This window comes from Cebidichthys violaceus, unplaced genomic scaffold, assembly GCF_023349555.1.
Source record: "Cebidichthys violaceus isolate CVI_PGR_0920_01 unplaced genomic scaffold, fCebVio1.0.p SCAF_6, whole genome shotgun sequence".
Taxonomy (NCBI): domain Eukaryota; kingdom Metazoa; phylum Chordata; class Actinopteri; order Perciformes; family Stichaeidae; genus Cebidichthys; species Cebidichthys violaceus.
The window spans coordinates 12899855-12915845 of NW_027176816.1; the positions used below are offsets into that span (position 1 = coordinate 12899855).

The 15991-nt window shown below is 43.2% G+C and overlaps 1 protein-coding gene across 6 annotated transcripts in view; it reads left to right on the forward strand.

Moving 5' to 3' along the window:
• ano11 (anoctamin 11) overlaps positions 1-15991 on the forward strand; it is a 48942-nt gene that overhangs the window by 17948 nt on the left and 15003 nt on the right. For all 6 annotated transcript variants that reach the window (XR_011105241.1, XM_068733870.1, XM_068733871.1 and 3 more), the window contains exons 5-13: positions 18-125; positions 1306-1442; positions 1542-1599; positions 1682-1792; positions 1878-2043; positions 2242-2332; positions 4081-4177; positions 4269-4412; positions 11929-12066. Coding sequence is in view for 5 of the 6 variants with exons in the window: in XM_068733870.1 (XP_068589971.1) it covers positions 18-125; positions 1306-1442; positions 1542-1599; positions 1682-1792; positions 1878-2043; positions 2242-2332; positions 4081-4177; positions 4269-4412; positions 11929-12066 (1050 nt within the window). In the remaining variant the exon portion in view is untranslated. The remainder of the gene's footprint in view (positions 1-17; positions 126-1305; positions 1443-1541; positions 1600-1681; positions 1793-1877; positions 2044-2241; positions 2333-4080; positions 4178-4268; positions 4413-11928; positions 12067-15991) is intronic.

The following is a 15991-nucleotide window of genomic DNA, read 5'->3' on the forward strand; positions in this document are numbered from 1 at the left end:
CCCTCTCTTTTCTTTAGGAGGAAACAGCGAATGAAAAGAAAACAATACATTTTCTGAAACTTAGCACTCCTTGGGATGTGTTGCTGTATTACGCTGAGGAACTCTGTCTAAGAGCTCCATTGCAGGTTAGTGCAGCTGTTTATAATCTAATAGGTCTATTTTAGATTTCAAGATTTTTATGGATGGCACTCTTGGCCTATCAGGTGTGAGTCCAGACTGAAATATCTCAACAACTATGAGATGGAACACTTTGGAATTTGTCCAGACATTCAGATGCCCATCTTGTGTGTTATTCTAATGATGTTGGTGATCCACTGAACTTTCATCTAGTGCAACAAGCTACCAAGTTATCATATTTCCTGTGAAATATTTCAATATGTACAAGATGAATTGCCATTGAATTTTGTACAGAAATTCATGGTTCCCAGACCATGTATCCTACTGACATTAGTGATCACTTAACTTCTCTTGTTGCGCAACCATGAGGTTGCCATTTTTGGATTATGGATTGTTGGATGGCTTGCTACAGAATCTGATATAAATATTTATCCTTTACTTTGGTTTATGACCAAATATCTGCAAAGTGAATCACATTTCCATCAGCCTCAGCCGTACTTGTGTGTTTAGTGCTAATTATAGTACATTAGCATGCTAAACTAAGATGGCAAACACATTATACACATACATACATCATACATTATACAGGTACATGGTGCATATTCCACCTGTTAAAGATCAGCATGGTAGCATTGAAGTGAACTGAACTAAATCGGCATTGTGCACATTTAGCATTAGAGGTTAGCATTTAGCTCAAAGCACTCACACGGAGCTGCCAGCATTGCTACAGACTCTTAGTGTTGTTATTACATCAAACCCTACTTTTATTGTGTCTGGCAGAGTCCGCCTCTGCTGAGCAGGATTCAAATATAACAACACACTAGGAACTCACAGGACTAGATGCATGCACGTACTGGACATGATGGACACTGTTGTTGACTGTTTTTGGTCTTAAAACTGAAACTGAATCCTCTGAGCCCACTGTTTATTTGGCTGTGTCGTAAACAGATACATGTTGCTATTTTTGTGTTTCATTACTGACTGAGTAGCTGATGATGCGTTTACTGCCCCAAATGATTGATTTCAACATTTCTAACAAAACTCAAGGACCTCTATCAGCAAAATGTTCTTACCGTTAACCACCAGTAATCACAGGTGTCACAAAATTGAATTTTAAGGATTGTAACTTCATAAAGAGAATGAATATAAATGTTCTTCCGACTGAATTGCTATTTGTTTTACTTCCAGGCACAGCCAAACCTGGACTTAAACACATCTGCTCAGGTTCTGAAGAGACTCTGCATACCTAACGTAATGATGGAGTCAGTGCCAAACAGGCCACTGGACTATTACACATGTGCCTTTCGCAAGTCAAAGATGAACAGGTGGGTTCTAATTAACAATCATAAATGGGAGAATCGGTTAAGATTGAATCACAATATATAAAAGTGTATGTTGGCTGAATGAATGTCTCTCTTCCACAGGTTTCTTGGTTGCAACGACCATGAATCCTACTTCACCAATACACAGAGACACCGTGTTGTGAGTAACAGGAATTCCTCTACAGTGCATGTACTCGGTGAAATTATTCTCTCATGGAGTGAGAGTTTGTGTGTTATTTCAGGTGTATGAGATTCTTGCCAGGACGGTGTACGGCAAAAGGAAGAGGGCTGAGGTTGGTGTGGACAGACTGGTAAATGAAGGGGTGTACAAAGCAGCTTTCCCACTGCACGAGGTCCGATATTATTTATCTGCTCTAATCGGGTGAAAAGCTTGTGCTCTGTTCTCTCTCTAATCAACATGTTTTGTTTTTTTCACAGGGCCCCTTTCAGCTTCCAAAGTATGAGATCCGTCCTGATGAGCTGAATCAGAGGCAGATTCTTTACCACTACTGGGCCCGCTGGGGTAAATGGTACAAGTACCAACCATTGGACCACATCAGGGAGTACTTTGGAGAGAAGATTGCACTCTACTTTGCCTGGCTGGGTAAATACAAATTTGTATTCAGACACATTAGGTTCAGTGCTTTGAAATTAGTAGTTTGGGGCGATGTACAAGCTTTCGTCTTTTGCAATGCCTACCCGACCTCTTCGTCATGGACATTCCAGCATCAAACAGCAATGTAATTGCACATCCCTGCATCAGCCGAGAGCTGCAGTCTAATGGAGCTTTATGTCTCTGCAGGCTTCTACACAGCCTGGCTGCTGCCGGCGGCTGTGGTTGGAACCCTGGTCTTTGTGTCTGGAGTCATGTCCATGGGTACCAACGCACCCGCGTGAGTCTACACATGACACAGAAACTACATGTTTAATTGCAAACTATATCATGTTATTTTGGCCAAAATCTTAAATGGGAGATCCACCAATTTTACAGTCATTATGTTATGATATGTATGCTATCGTGTTAGTACTAGTAGTACTCTATTAGTATTAGTAGTGGTCATTCTGCTGAATTGACTGTGCATTCCGTGTGGTCTATTAATGTCTAGAAGTCTGTCTTTTGAGAAAAGAAATAACACAATCTTACATATTAAAACTTGACACATCCAGGCTCAATTTAGAATAGTCAGGGGTTTAACTGCTATCTGTACTGGTATGACCTTAGTTAATGGTAATGTTGGCAAATTTTAGATATACATGGTGAGACATTGTTTGTTGTCTTTGTATGAATGTTTGTTCACATACTGTACTTTTTTATCCTGTCACAGATAAACATTTCAATGCTTGTATCACAAAAGTAAAACGGATAAGTAAACAGATCACCAGGAGTTTGTTTGTGGTGTCATTCCACTCCATCTCAGTCAGGTTTTCCTAAGGACGATCTTTTTAAAACAATTGGCCTGAATCTTGGTAAATGAAATTCAATGTGCCAATAATGAGTCATCCTTTAATTGTCACTTGTGGGATGTGAAAGAAAACTGTTTGTAATTTTAAAGTAATTTACATGATGGAACTATTTGATGGTAGATAACAACAGGGGGCAGTGACTTCCTGCTCTCTTGTTGTTGCAGTGAGGTTGCCAGGTTTAGTACTATATTGCCTGTACAGACACCTATTCCAAAACTTTTGCTTAAAGAAATGGTATCCAGCACCATTGCCATAGTCCAGCTTTGTACTTAACGCACAGACAGAAGATTCTTAAATGGATACTGGAATCGTGCAGAAATTCAAACTCTACTGACATTCTTCCTCACAAATTATGTAAAGCTGGCCCAGTTTTAGATACAAATATACCAAAGCATCAAAGCAGAGTCCACCCTGCATGAAAACAAACCTCTTAATTATTCAATCCACATGGGTATGTCTGTGCCCAAATTCTTATTCATTATTCAGCAACGCAGTGAGCTCTACTCTACCTACATAGCATTGTGTTGCTTCACCGATTGTTTTGTGTTAACCGTTCTCTTTCTATAGCCTCCTGTTGGTTTCAGTGATAGAAAATTCAATAAAGTAACGAGGGAGGTTAAAGAGAACGGAAGGCAAGTCAATATCTCAGGAAAAAATACAACCAAATGTCTCAGATTAATGAGGTTCATTAGTTCAAACTACAGATTAAAGCCACTGATTAGTGTAGAACGGATGGAGAGCAGTCTGCGGAAACAAACTGCAGCCATCTCATGTGGAGATTATCAATCTGCACTAATAAGGAAGATAGATGTTTCTCAGTGAGTCCAGGCTTTATTTGTGCAGCATGTCTGTAGTCATTGCAGTACCTCCCTGAATAACTGCAATAAGTGAAAGTGCAGTAGCTCTGCTGCCTGGCAGCAAGCTGGGAGACTGATTTCAACACCCTCCATCCATCCTATTTTCTCACTCAATCAATATGCCCTGGCCTTTTGTGAATGCAAAATACATCACAGTTAATTCACCCAATCGCTTAGCTGTCACATTTACAACTACGAGTATAGTTTTTGTCAAATGGTTTTGGCCACCTGATGCATCAGAATCTGAAAAGCAGTCCTTGTTTGAATGCTTTAAAACGTGTTTTCTCAGTTGTAACTAATCTGTGTCTATGTGTCAACAGTAAGGACATTTGTAACAGCGGAGGTAGTTATCTGATGTGTCCTCTCTGTAATACATGCAAAGCCTGGAACATGTCTGATATCTGCACCATGGCCAAGGTAACGAACTTTAAAACATTTTGCTAACTCTGTTTTTTTTAATAATTATAATGCAAAAAGACTTAAAGCTGATGTACTTTCTGCATTGCAGTTGGGCTACTTATTTGACCACCCAGGTACAGTCCTCTTCAGTGTGTTCATGTCCTTCTGGGCCGTAACCTTCCTCGAGTACTGGAAGCGAAAGATGGCAACCCTGGCCCATCACTGGGACTGCATGGACTTCCATGAAGAAGAGGTCTCACAAGTTTTCCTTTCTTGCTTGCTTTCAATACGAGTATGACCATGCTGGTCTCATAAACTTAATGGTTCTTAGGTAGGTCATGATTCAGCGGCTAGCAATCCCAACAGATTCCAACTGCAGACCTTAAAGTGCCAGTGTATATTATCACCTGAAAATAGTGTGTTTTCGGTACCTCAGAATGAGCTGTTTATATCTACATACGGAACGGGTCTTCTTCCACTGGTACTGCAACAATACTTTAGTTGTGATGATTGTTTGGTATTGGGAGTGCTTCTATAGTCATTGATTGTGGGATGTATTGTTTGATGAATTGTACAGTGGTAACCAAGCAGCACACAACCAGCATACATATCGGTTTGCTGAATGCGTGTCAGTTTGGCTTTTTGTTTGAGTGTACTTGATTGATTGTTCAATTTGTATTGATGTTTTGATGTGCTTTCTTGAAACACCAGTGCTGCATACTGTTTGCATTGATTTGTTGGATTGAAATTGTTTGAAGTTTATTTACATTTTTGTATAACTTTTACTTTTTGTGTTTTGAAGATTTTCAACCTGATGGACCAACCAGTCAACAAATAAGGAAAAAATAAATATTGAACTGTGTTGGAAAGAGTTGTTCCGTGCGTCTTTTGGGGTTGATGTTCCAGGCCATTTCAAGTTGGGCAAGAGTTGAACAAAACACCTAGGAACTTGACAGTTGAAAACCAATGTGAAGCAGCCTGGACCTGAGGATAAACAGCTTCAGACATCCAGAGACAAGCTGTTGATGCAGAGGGAATCAAGATGGCAGAAGATGCCCTGGGGAAGACGATCAAGCAGCTCAAAAGAGAGAAGACCACTGCAAAAAGTAGCTTCACCAGACAGGCCAACTTCATGACCAGAGGGGTAAGCAGCATGCTTGAAGCAGAGCTAAAGGAGGAGTTCACTAAACTCTCAGACTGTTTTAGACAACTGCTTGATGCCAATGATGACTACAGGATTGGACTGCTGGCTGAGATGAAAAAGCCAGAGGAAGAAGAAGTTGGGTTTGAAAAGCAGCAAGAGGGAGACATTGAGAGGACAGAAAATTAAGCTGAAACAAGATTTGGACAAGTAAAAGATACTATCCAGACGAACCTGTGGTCAAGGTATGGCAAGAATTAACTCAAAATGGCAATCTTAGAAGCAGAAAAAGCCTGTGATCAAGCAGATGGTGTAGTTGTTGAAAGTACTAATTTGGAGTGCTATGAAGTGCACCTGACCCTCTTGGAAAAGCGGATAAAGGAGCTCACCACAGTGATGTCAGCGTGGGAGCGATGGATCCCTGCGTTATCAAAGGATGAGCTAGATAACAGTCATGGATTTGAGAACAGCTAGCAAGAGGTTTGAACATAGAAGAGCTGAATTTGTCACTGCACGGAGGATTGCAGAGGAAACGCTAACCACAGAAGCTTCAGGAGGTGGGAGGTGGAGAGCACAGCCCACACCAGCAACACCAATCGTGAAGACCAAGCCAACCACGCTGCCCATCTTCAATGCCTGCAAAAGAGAATATCACAGATGGAGGAAAGACTGGGAGAGCCTAGAAAGGCAAGGAGAACCAAACTTCAGGTGAAGTTAAGAAAATTCAGCTCCTGGATAGTGTGGAGGACAAGATTTCAAAGACTTTCAACCTACTACGCTGCTGAGGATATATTCAGAGTCATGGAGAACAGGTGTGGCAACAAGTCAACCATCGCCATAGAAATCCTTGAGGAGCTGGAGAAGATACCATATGTGAGGGGGAACTAGCCAAGTAAAGTCATTGACCTCATACAGGCTGTGGAGAGAGCCCTAGCAGATCTCACAGAGCTGGGAAACTCCGGAGCCATAAAGAACCCACTGGTAATTAAATCTATTGAGAGTAAGTTACCTGACTTTATAAAGAGAGACTGGCTAATGTTTATGGTTGATCCTGCAAATGATGTCACTTCAGACAACCACTTTGACATGCTCTTAAAATTCCTAAAAAAACAGGAAGAAATCCTTGAGAGGCTTGAACAGCTAAGGATTGTGGAGAAGATGGAGAAATCATACCATCCAGGAAAGAAATATGCTTCAACAAGAACCACAAAGAAAGGAGACCTGGAGGATGTGTGTGGTGCGTGTGGTGATAGTGGACACAATAACAAGATTTTCTTCTGTAGGAAGTTCAAAAGGCTAAAGCTACCCGAAAAGAAATCTGCCTTAAAAAAGCTGGGAGCATGCAGAAAATGTCTTGGATGCCATGATGACGATGGATATTGCAGAGATACCTTCCTATGCAGAAATAAAGACTGTAAAAAGGGAGGAGGCACCCCAGACCACCATTACTTTTTCTGCCCAAAAGGAGAACTAAGGGGTGAGGAGGGAAAAGAGTGGAAAAGGCAGCAGAGGTAAAAGCAAGCAAACAGAGGAACAAGAGGAGTTCTTGTCTGAACTTTCCCCAGAACTAGCAGAACGGTGCAAAGAAGCTTTCACCTACAAAACCACCGTTACAAACAATGCTAAAGACCAGTCAGAGCTTTTAGAGAAAAAGGGGCTGTCTGAACTTCCTGTCATCATGATGCTGATGGAGGTCACTGCAAATGCAGGGCAGAAGATTGGGACTCTGGTTAACCTTGCATCTGACACAAACTAAATTACCCATAAGGCTGCTGACAGGCTGAAGTTACAAAGTGAGAAGATAACCTTAGTTGTGCACGGGGTTGGTGAAATGACCATGAAGGTGAACACAGAGATATGTCCTCAAATTCAAAGAGTCAAAACTCCTCAAGGAACAGACAGGGCACATGAGCTTGTCTGCTATGGCTTGGATGAAATTGCCAAAGTACACAAAGTAATTGAACCTGAGAAGTTGCAGAAATTCTTCCCAGAGGTCGAGCTTGAGGAATTGAGGAGGCCAGAAGAAGTTGAACTCCTCATTAGCCACCGAGAGGGAAGACTCGCTCCGCAGAGGGTGAGAGTTGTAGGAGATCTTGTCTCATGGAAAAGTCTATTGGGTAAGACAGTGGGCGGAGCACACCCCGACTTGTTTGAGGAAGTAGAAGTGGCAGCACACAAGTCCAAAACACACTTTGCTCGCTCCATGAGGACAGCTGCTGTCAAGTATGAGGAAATTCTCAGGAGTTCAACACCCGAGGCAGCCCAGTCACAACAGGAGGATGTGGCTCAGGCCAAGTTTACAGCTGCTGGTAATCGCGACTTCCTGGAGTGGTGGAGGTGGTACAGCATCGGAGCTGCATGTGAACCAAGATGTGGAGGATGTCGATGCGGACACTGCCAACCAGGAGTAAAAGAAATGACCTTGACAGAGGAGAGAGAACTTGAGATCATAAAAGAAGGCCTCACCTACATCAGAGAGGATGCTCACACAACATCTCTACATTGGGATGCAAGATATCCATGGACTGTAGATCCCACCTCTCTCCCCAATAACAAAGCTGCAATGCAGGCTATGTTCTTGAGGACCGAGAGGCAACTGAAGAGAGAACCAGAGTGGCAAGTTGCATATGCAACCCAAATCCATGAGATGGTTGATCGAGGGGCAGCCATAAAACTCACTGAAGAAATCATGAACAAGTGGAAAGGACCAGTGTGGTATGTAAGCCATCTGGTGGCACCAAACCCTCATTCAGTGACAACTCCAGTGAGAATTGTATGGAACAGCAACCAGAAATTCAAAGGTGGAAGCATGAACAATCTTCTTCTAAAGGGACCAGATGTTCTCAACCCTATCAGAGCTGTACTGTTCAGAGGGGGTGTGCATGCAGCTTTAGGGGACATTAAGAAAATGTACAACTCAGTATGGTTAGAGGAGTGTGAGATGCATTTGCACAGATTCCTTTGGAGAGACAGTCCAGATGAAGAGATAAGTGAATATGCCATCACAAGGGTCAACATCGGAGACAAACCAGCCGGCTGCATTGCACAGGTAGCTATGAGGTTAACGGCAAGCCTGCCCATGTTTGCTCACTTTGAGGATGAACGGCGAGTCCTTGAAGAGGACAGTTATGTGGATGACCTCTTAACCTCCCACAATGACCTGCAGAAGCTGAACAAAATCACAGCTGGAGTTGAGGAGATCTTGAGACCTGGAGGATTCTTTCTCAAACCTTGGGTCCGGTCAGGGCAAATTGGGAGGCAAGGCACTGAAGCAGAAGTACTGGAAAGGGAAGTGAAACAAAGTAAAACCTTTATTCTTCCAAATCAAATGAGATATGAAGACAACAAAGCCCTGGGCATTGGGTACCAAGTGGAGGAAGACAAACTCTACATGATGACATCAATTAACTTTTCCAAAAGGAAAAAGAAGATGAGAGGTGGCAAGGATCTTCTCAAACAGGAGGTGAGACCTGAGACACCTAACCCGCTGACTAGGAGGGGACTCCTAAGCCAAGTAGCTGGACTGTACGACCCAGTTGGTTAAGTTACACCTGCCAAACAGAAAGGGACAATCCTTGTCAGGAAAGAGTTCCAGGAAGGTGGAGGTGGTAAGCTGACCCACGGAACCTGGGATAAACCTCTTTCAGAAGGTCTCAGAGAAGAAGCCATTCAGCTTTTTGAAGAGTATGTGCAGCTTAGGCAGAATAAATTCCAAAGGAACCTCACACCAGCTGAATCAACAGGTAAACCATGGGGGATCACATTCTCAGACGGAAATGACAAAACTTAAAGAGCTGTGATGTATTTGAGGTGGGAGACAAGTCAACGAATTGAAGTCTGATTTGTTGAATCAAAAGCCAAGCTTACATCGCTGGATCAAAAGGGAGAAGCAGTCAAAGCTGAGGTCTGTGGAGCTGTCTTTGCAGCCAGGATCAGGAAATATGTTGAAAAGCATGGAAGAATGGAGATTGAGAGATGGTTCCATCTAGTTGACAGTCAAACAGTCCTGGGGGCCATTCAAAGAGAAAGCTATGGTTACCAGACCTTCTTCGCAAATAGAGTGGGCGAGATCCAGAAGTCTGGACCAGTGCAAGACTGGTGGTGGATACCTGGAGATTTGAACATTGCTGACATCATTACAAGAGGCAGCACTCCTGAAGATCTAAAGGAGAATTCCACATGGCAGAATGGACTGAACTTCCTGAAGTGGCCAGTAGAGGAGTGGCCTAAAAAGTCTGCTGGAGAGGTTGCAGCTCATGCCAGGGAGAGTGTAAACAAACTCCAGAGGAAGGCATTCGCAGCTGTATTGACAAGAGTTCAAGCAAAAATGGGCCAGAAAAAGGAAAACCATGGGTGTCTACATTGTTGGCACAAGAAGCCCATAACTCAAACCATGAGAGAGTGGCGGGGACCCTTCTCAGAACGAGGAAAAAAGCCTGGGTGATAAAAGTCAGAAGACATGCCAAGAAAATGGTAGACAGCTGTGTGGTCTGCTGGAAAAACAAGGCAAGGCAGTGTCAACAAATCATGAGTGAACTTCCACCAGAGCGAACAGGCACAGCTGCACCATTTGAATTCACAACCATGGACCTGGTCGGCCCTTATGAAGTGAGGGATGAAGTAAAGAAAAGAGTCAGATGCAAAGTGTTGGGAATTGTGTTCTGTTGCATGGCTTCCAGAGCCATACACACTGATGTGGTGAGTGACCAGTCATCGGAAGGATTCCTGCTGGCTTATCAGAGGTTCACTTCACTGAGGGGATACCCCAGGAAACTGTGGTCAGACCCTGGCACTAACTTTGTTGGGGCCAAGCCTGCTCTGGAGCAGCTTCACAAATTTTTGGACCAACTGAACAAGTCTGAGCTTGAAGAAAACACTGCCAAGCATGGAACGGAGTGGTCTTGGCGGATCCACCCTGCAGACTCTCCCCATAGGAATGGGGCAGCTGTCAAGATTGTGAAGCAGGCCTTGAGCAACCTTGGTGGAGATGGAGGTTTCACCTGGGGGGAATTCCAAACATTTCTCTTCATGGCAGCCAACCTCGCAAATGAGAGACCCATCGATGCCAGAACTCAAAGCAGGGAAGAATGTGTGGAGTATATCACCCCCAAGTCTCTGTTGCTAGGACGGGCCAGTCCAAAGGGTGACCCAGGAGACTTCAAGTTTGACGGCTACCCATACAAAAGACTCCAAAGTATTCAAGGAGAGGTCAGCAGATTCTGGAAGAAGTGGTGCCAGTTGGCTTGTCCTAATCTGTTTGTAAGAAACAAGTGGCACACCAAGGAGCGAAATGTTGCAGTAGAAGATTTGGTATGGCTGGCTGACCAAAATGCCCTGAGAGGTCAGTACAAGGTGGCTAGAGTGGTCAGTGTCAACGCTGATAGGAAAGGTATCGTAAGGGATGTACATGTAAGAACCTTTCCCAGCTACCCCGTCCCAGTCACGAAGCCAAACAAAGGAGAGATCACAAAAACAAACAAGGAAGGAACCAAGATCTCAAGAAAATCCCTGCGACAATTCTGCAAAGGGATGTCAGACACCTAGTCATCCTACTACCCATTGAAGAACAACCAGAGGCTTGAAAGACTGGTGTGACCTCCCTGGGTTTAAAAAACCAGGCGCTCAAGTGTGAGGTGTTGAGACAAAATGGTGGAACTCCCCAATTTTGCCATTTTTTCAAGTTTCGTTTCAGTTCCTCATCAGATCAGCTCACTTGACTTTGCCTAAAAGACTGCAAGTCCCATAAATAAATTACTTTAAGTTGGAACACCTGCGAATGGAAGGTCTCTCTCAGCAAATATCTCAGCAAACATTTCAGCAGAGAGAGACAGGCAAGCAAGGATTCAACTCATGGTACAACCAAAGAAGCCACTGGTACTGTAACAAGACTTTAGTTGTGATGATTGTTTGGTATTGGGAGTGCTTCTATATTCATTGATGGTGGGATGTATTGTTTGATGAATTGTACAGTGGTAACCAAGCAGCACACAGCCAGCATACATATCGGTTTGCTGAATGCGTGTGAGTTTGGCTTTTTGTTTGAGTGTACTTGATTGATTGTTCAATTTGTATTGATGTTTTGATGTGCTTTCTTGAAACACCAGTGCTGCATACTGTTTGCATTAATTTGTTGGATTGAAATTGTTTGAAGTTTATTTACATTTTTGTATAACTTTTGCTTTTTGCATTTTGAAGATTTTCAACCTGATGGACCAACCAGTCAACAACTAACAAATAAGGAAAAAATAAATATTGAACTGTGTTGGAAAGAGTTGTTCCGTGCGTCTTTTGGGGTTCATGTTCCAGGCCATTTCAAGTTGGGCAAGAGTTGAACAAAACACCTAGGAACTTGACACCTACACACTGGCCCTTTTTAAGTCCATGGGAACTTTTTACACAAAACTTACTGGAAAAAATACTGTTACCTTCCCGTCCTGAGTAAACGGGAGTAAACAACAAAAATAATAAAACATTTTAAGCTGTTATTTGAATGTAGTTACCAGCGTCACCTCTGGAGAACCTACTCTAGTCTGTACCATTGGGTCCTCAAGTCTGCAGCTGGATCATTCTCAGCAAAACAGCAAAGAGTGTGTCCATTGATGCTGATGTCGTCACTGTGTTCCTTCAGGAGCGTCCTCGTCCAGAGTTTGCAGCCATGGCCCCGACTATGGAGCAAAACCCAGTGACTGGAGTGAAAGAGCCCTACTTTCCAGAAAATACCAGGTTGTCCCGGATGTTCACTGGCTCCATGGTCATCATTATGATGGTGAGACACTGTTTACATGTGTTTTAAAGGCAGATATTGTGCTCTTTTAATTTTAGCATGTTTTCCTTATGCAATATATTGGATTCTCAGATTGGCCAGTCAATAACACCAACTTCTAATCTGATGAACACATTGCAGTTTGTTTGATTACTGTGATTAACTACTCCACTTGTTTTCTATTGACATAATCTTTTATCAAGTCAAACAATCATTGCCATTATACAGTGAAGAATCTTAGTGTCTTTTCAGCTCTTACTTTTGTGACCCTGAAGAGAAAGAGAGGTGGAGTTCACACCTGTGTGCTATTCCACTGAATCCTGCAGTGGTAATTGAATCTTTCTCTGATAATGAATCCAGGTCATTTGCCCACAGGGCTGGATATTATCTGATAATCTAAGCCATACACATTATGTTCAATCTCAGGATTAACTTGTTCTTGGAATTTAGGATAATTTTTCCCAACCCTTCTACTGACAATGATGATTGAGATGGAAAATGCTACTGTAGTGGAAATTAAAGTATTTCCTTGTGAGAAATCAAAAAGTATCTTAAGCTTTCTGTCTTTTAAGGATTTATTACAGGATAAGATATAGAAAAATTATAAAAGAATACAAACAAATAAAACAAATCTAACTGAGCATAAACAGCTCAAATGTGCTTTCACAGATTAAACAGAGTGAACAGATTTAACCAGATTAATTAACAGATTAATAAAACAGAGTCATACATTACGATACAGCTGTATAGCAGAGAGCGTTCCTTCACCCATGGCAGAACAAAGGAAGACTCTGCCTTCTCTGCAAAGAAGGTCCTTCTTAAATGCCTGTCTGAGCGGAGTATCACCCCCCTCAGCATAAACTATGTGTCGATCAAAGTCCAGCTGTCCAGTTCCCTGTGGCCTAGGGATGTTTACATAGAATCAGGTAACCATCTGTTTCCTATAAGGCCCTACCACCAAGGAAGTTGCCCCCCTTTGGTTCCCATGATAAGCAGAAAACTCTGCTCCTGTTTGCCCAAGGGCCAAAGTTCAAACTAGATAGAAAACACATGAGCAACAAATCTAAATAAGAAATAATAATTAGAAGTCACATGAAAATAATTTTCCCCCGACATCCCTCTTTTTGTAATTTTTGACAATCAAAACATCGAACAAACAATTGGTAATACACAAATTCTTAGAGCATACATCAGTAATGTACATTCACGAAGATTCAGAACACCACATCATTAACTCTAAGTACACAAGAACATTTACTGTTTTAGTAACGCATAAGTTATTGGGTTTGGTTACACACAATTCTCAAGTTTGTCATCACTATCAAGGCTATCTGGATACGGAGGAATCCATTCATGAATTGGATACCGCATCGGTGTGCTTGTGGGTTGAACAGATACATAAGTTGTAACAATTTTCTTCACACAGATTTTAGAAATGGTTGCAATTAGGGTGATAACAATCATAATCAAAATAATGCCTCCTATTATCCATACCAATCCTTTGAGAAGAGAGGCTCCCCATGAGCCTACCCATGCTTGCATTCCCCCAAAGGGATTCCAGCCATGGTCTTCATGCAATTCTTTAATGCCTCGTTCTGTATCTGCTATCACATTGTGAACTGCTGAAGTTGCATCTGAGATGTAAGTGCAACACTCAGTATTAATCACTTTACATACACCTCCTTGTGAGGCCAAGACCAGGTCCAAAGCCATCCTATTTGGTATCGCACCTGATTTGGATGAGGTGGTTTCCCACAATAAGCCACGCATCATTCTCTATCGTGTAGAGCGAACAATCATTCTCATCACATAGTTCAGCTGGACAGTGAAAACCTATTATCCTATATCCTTCCTGCCACGGGGACGGTGGAGAATGCTAGTATCCGTTATGTTTACGTTATGTGATTGCAATTCATAGATCAGAAAAGGTATCATTACTAACGTGGTGAGTGATAGTAATACGCACATGTCTTTACAAAGGGCTCCAACCATGCATTCTGAAAAGATGCCATTTACACAATTTTTCCATCGTTGGACAGCGACCTAGTCTCTTACGTCACCACCAGATGTCACTGTTGAAGCTTAGCTTATTGGTGGAGGGAGATGCTCGCTTCCCTTCTCCTCAACCTCCAAGACAGCAACCGTGGCAGGTCCTCTATCTCCTCCGGATACGTTTGCAGTGGCTAGCATGGATCCAAGTTGCTTTCCCTTCCACCTTCACCGCCGTCTCAGTGGTCAGGAGTACTTGGAAAGGGCCCGTGTAGGGTCTCTGCTTCCAGTGCTTTCTCCTGTGATCCTTGATGAGCACCCAGTCTCCTGGTTTCAGGTGATGCTGGATTGCAGTAGCTGGTGATGGAAGCGCAGCTTTCACCTGTGAGTAAAGTGCTGAGAGTGAAGCTGAGAGGTTAGCACAATACCTTAGCATACTATCTTCATAATGATCAGTTGTCAAAGCCAGTTTTACTGGCTCCAACCCAGTGCAGGGGGGTCTTCCAAACACTATCTCAAAAGGGCTAAGACCGTGTTTGTTTCTGATACGCATGCGCATGTGGAAAAGCACCAGTTGGAAGTGCTTTTACCCAAGATAGACCTGTGTCTTCACAACACATGCACTGGTGCCATTCTCTCGTTCAGCCGCACCTGCTGATTGCGGATGATAAGAACAATGATGTCTGATGCTAAACCCTAAATATTGTGCATTTATAGCAGTACACATTCCCCCTTTGCCCACGTGGTCTCTTCCGTGAGATAACTTAGCATAGGTATGGAAGAGGGCGCGTGGCAAGCAAGGCTTACTGTCCGGGCCTTTCCAAACTCCGCCCTTAACGGTAGCACCAGAGCGTCTCCACAAGGAGTGCTCCTGTTCATTGGCGAGAGATTGAAGTGTGGGAAGATCAGCATAAGGACTGAGGTCTGTTGGCGCGGAAAGCATTTGATTGAGAGGAAAAAGGGAGCCAGATGAGGATGCTATCTTTGCTGCCGCATCTGCTGCTCTGTTCCCTACAGAAACGTGGTCAAGAGAAGAGGTGTGAGCTTCACATTTAACAACCAAAACAGCCTTGGGTAACAAAATGGCATCCAAAAGGGATGAAACAAGGATGTGATGTGATAGGTTTGCCAGATGATGTTAGAAACCCTCTCTGTTTCCACAGAGATCCAAAGTCATGTACTACTCCAAAGGCATAACGTGAATCAGTGTAGATGTTAACAGTTTTACCCTCAGCAAATTTACATGCTTCTGTGAGTGCAACTAACTCTGCTGCTTGTGCTGAGAAGTGTGAAGGAAGTCTGCCGCTAACAAGTGTGTTGTGTGAGGTAACCACCGAAAATCCAACACGACAACTGCCCGTTTCGGGTGAGCGAGAAGGGGAGCCGTCTACACATAGCTCAAGATCTGCATTAAGAAGAGGTGTGTCCATCAGATCAGGCCTCGGGGTGCATGTCTGTTGCAAGACTTCTCCATCATCTGCGGTTGGAAGGAGCGTAGCTGGGTTAAGGACATTGCAGCATTTCACAGTAATGTTAGGCAAATCTAACAATGTTGTCTGATATCTGAGCCATCTCTGATCAGAGAGGTGAGAAGTCTTCTGAGCATGCAAGGTGTAGGGAAACAGTATGCGGGACCATAAGTGTGACATCAGAGTAGCCCACTATGTCACGTGCTGCTAATATGGCTTTCTCAGCTGCTGCCACCGCTCGCAAGCAGAGAGGAAGGCCTGAGGTAACAGGGTCAAGTTTTGAGGAGAAGTAGGCAACAGGCCTAAGTTTCCCTCCCATGAGGTTGACACAAAACTGAAGTCATGTAACAGTCCTTTTGGTCTATGAACTGAGTGTATGGCAAGTCGGGTCTCGGCAGGCCCAAGGTTGGGGCCTGTGATAAGGAAGTCTTTAAGTCATCAAATGCCCTGTTGGCTTCTGTAGTCCAAGT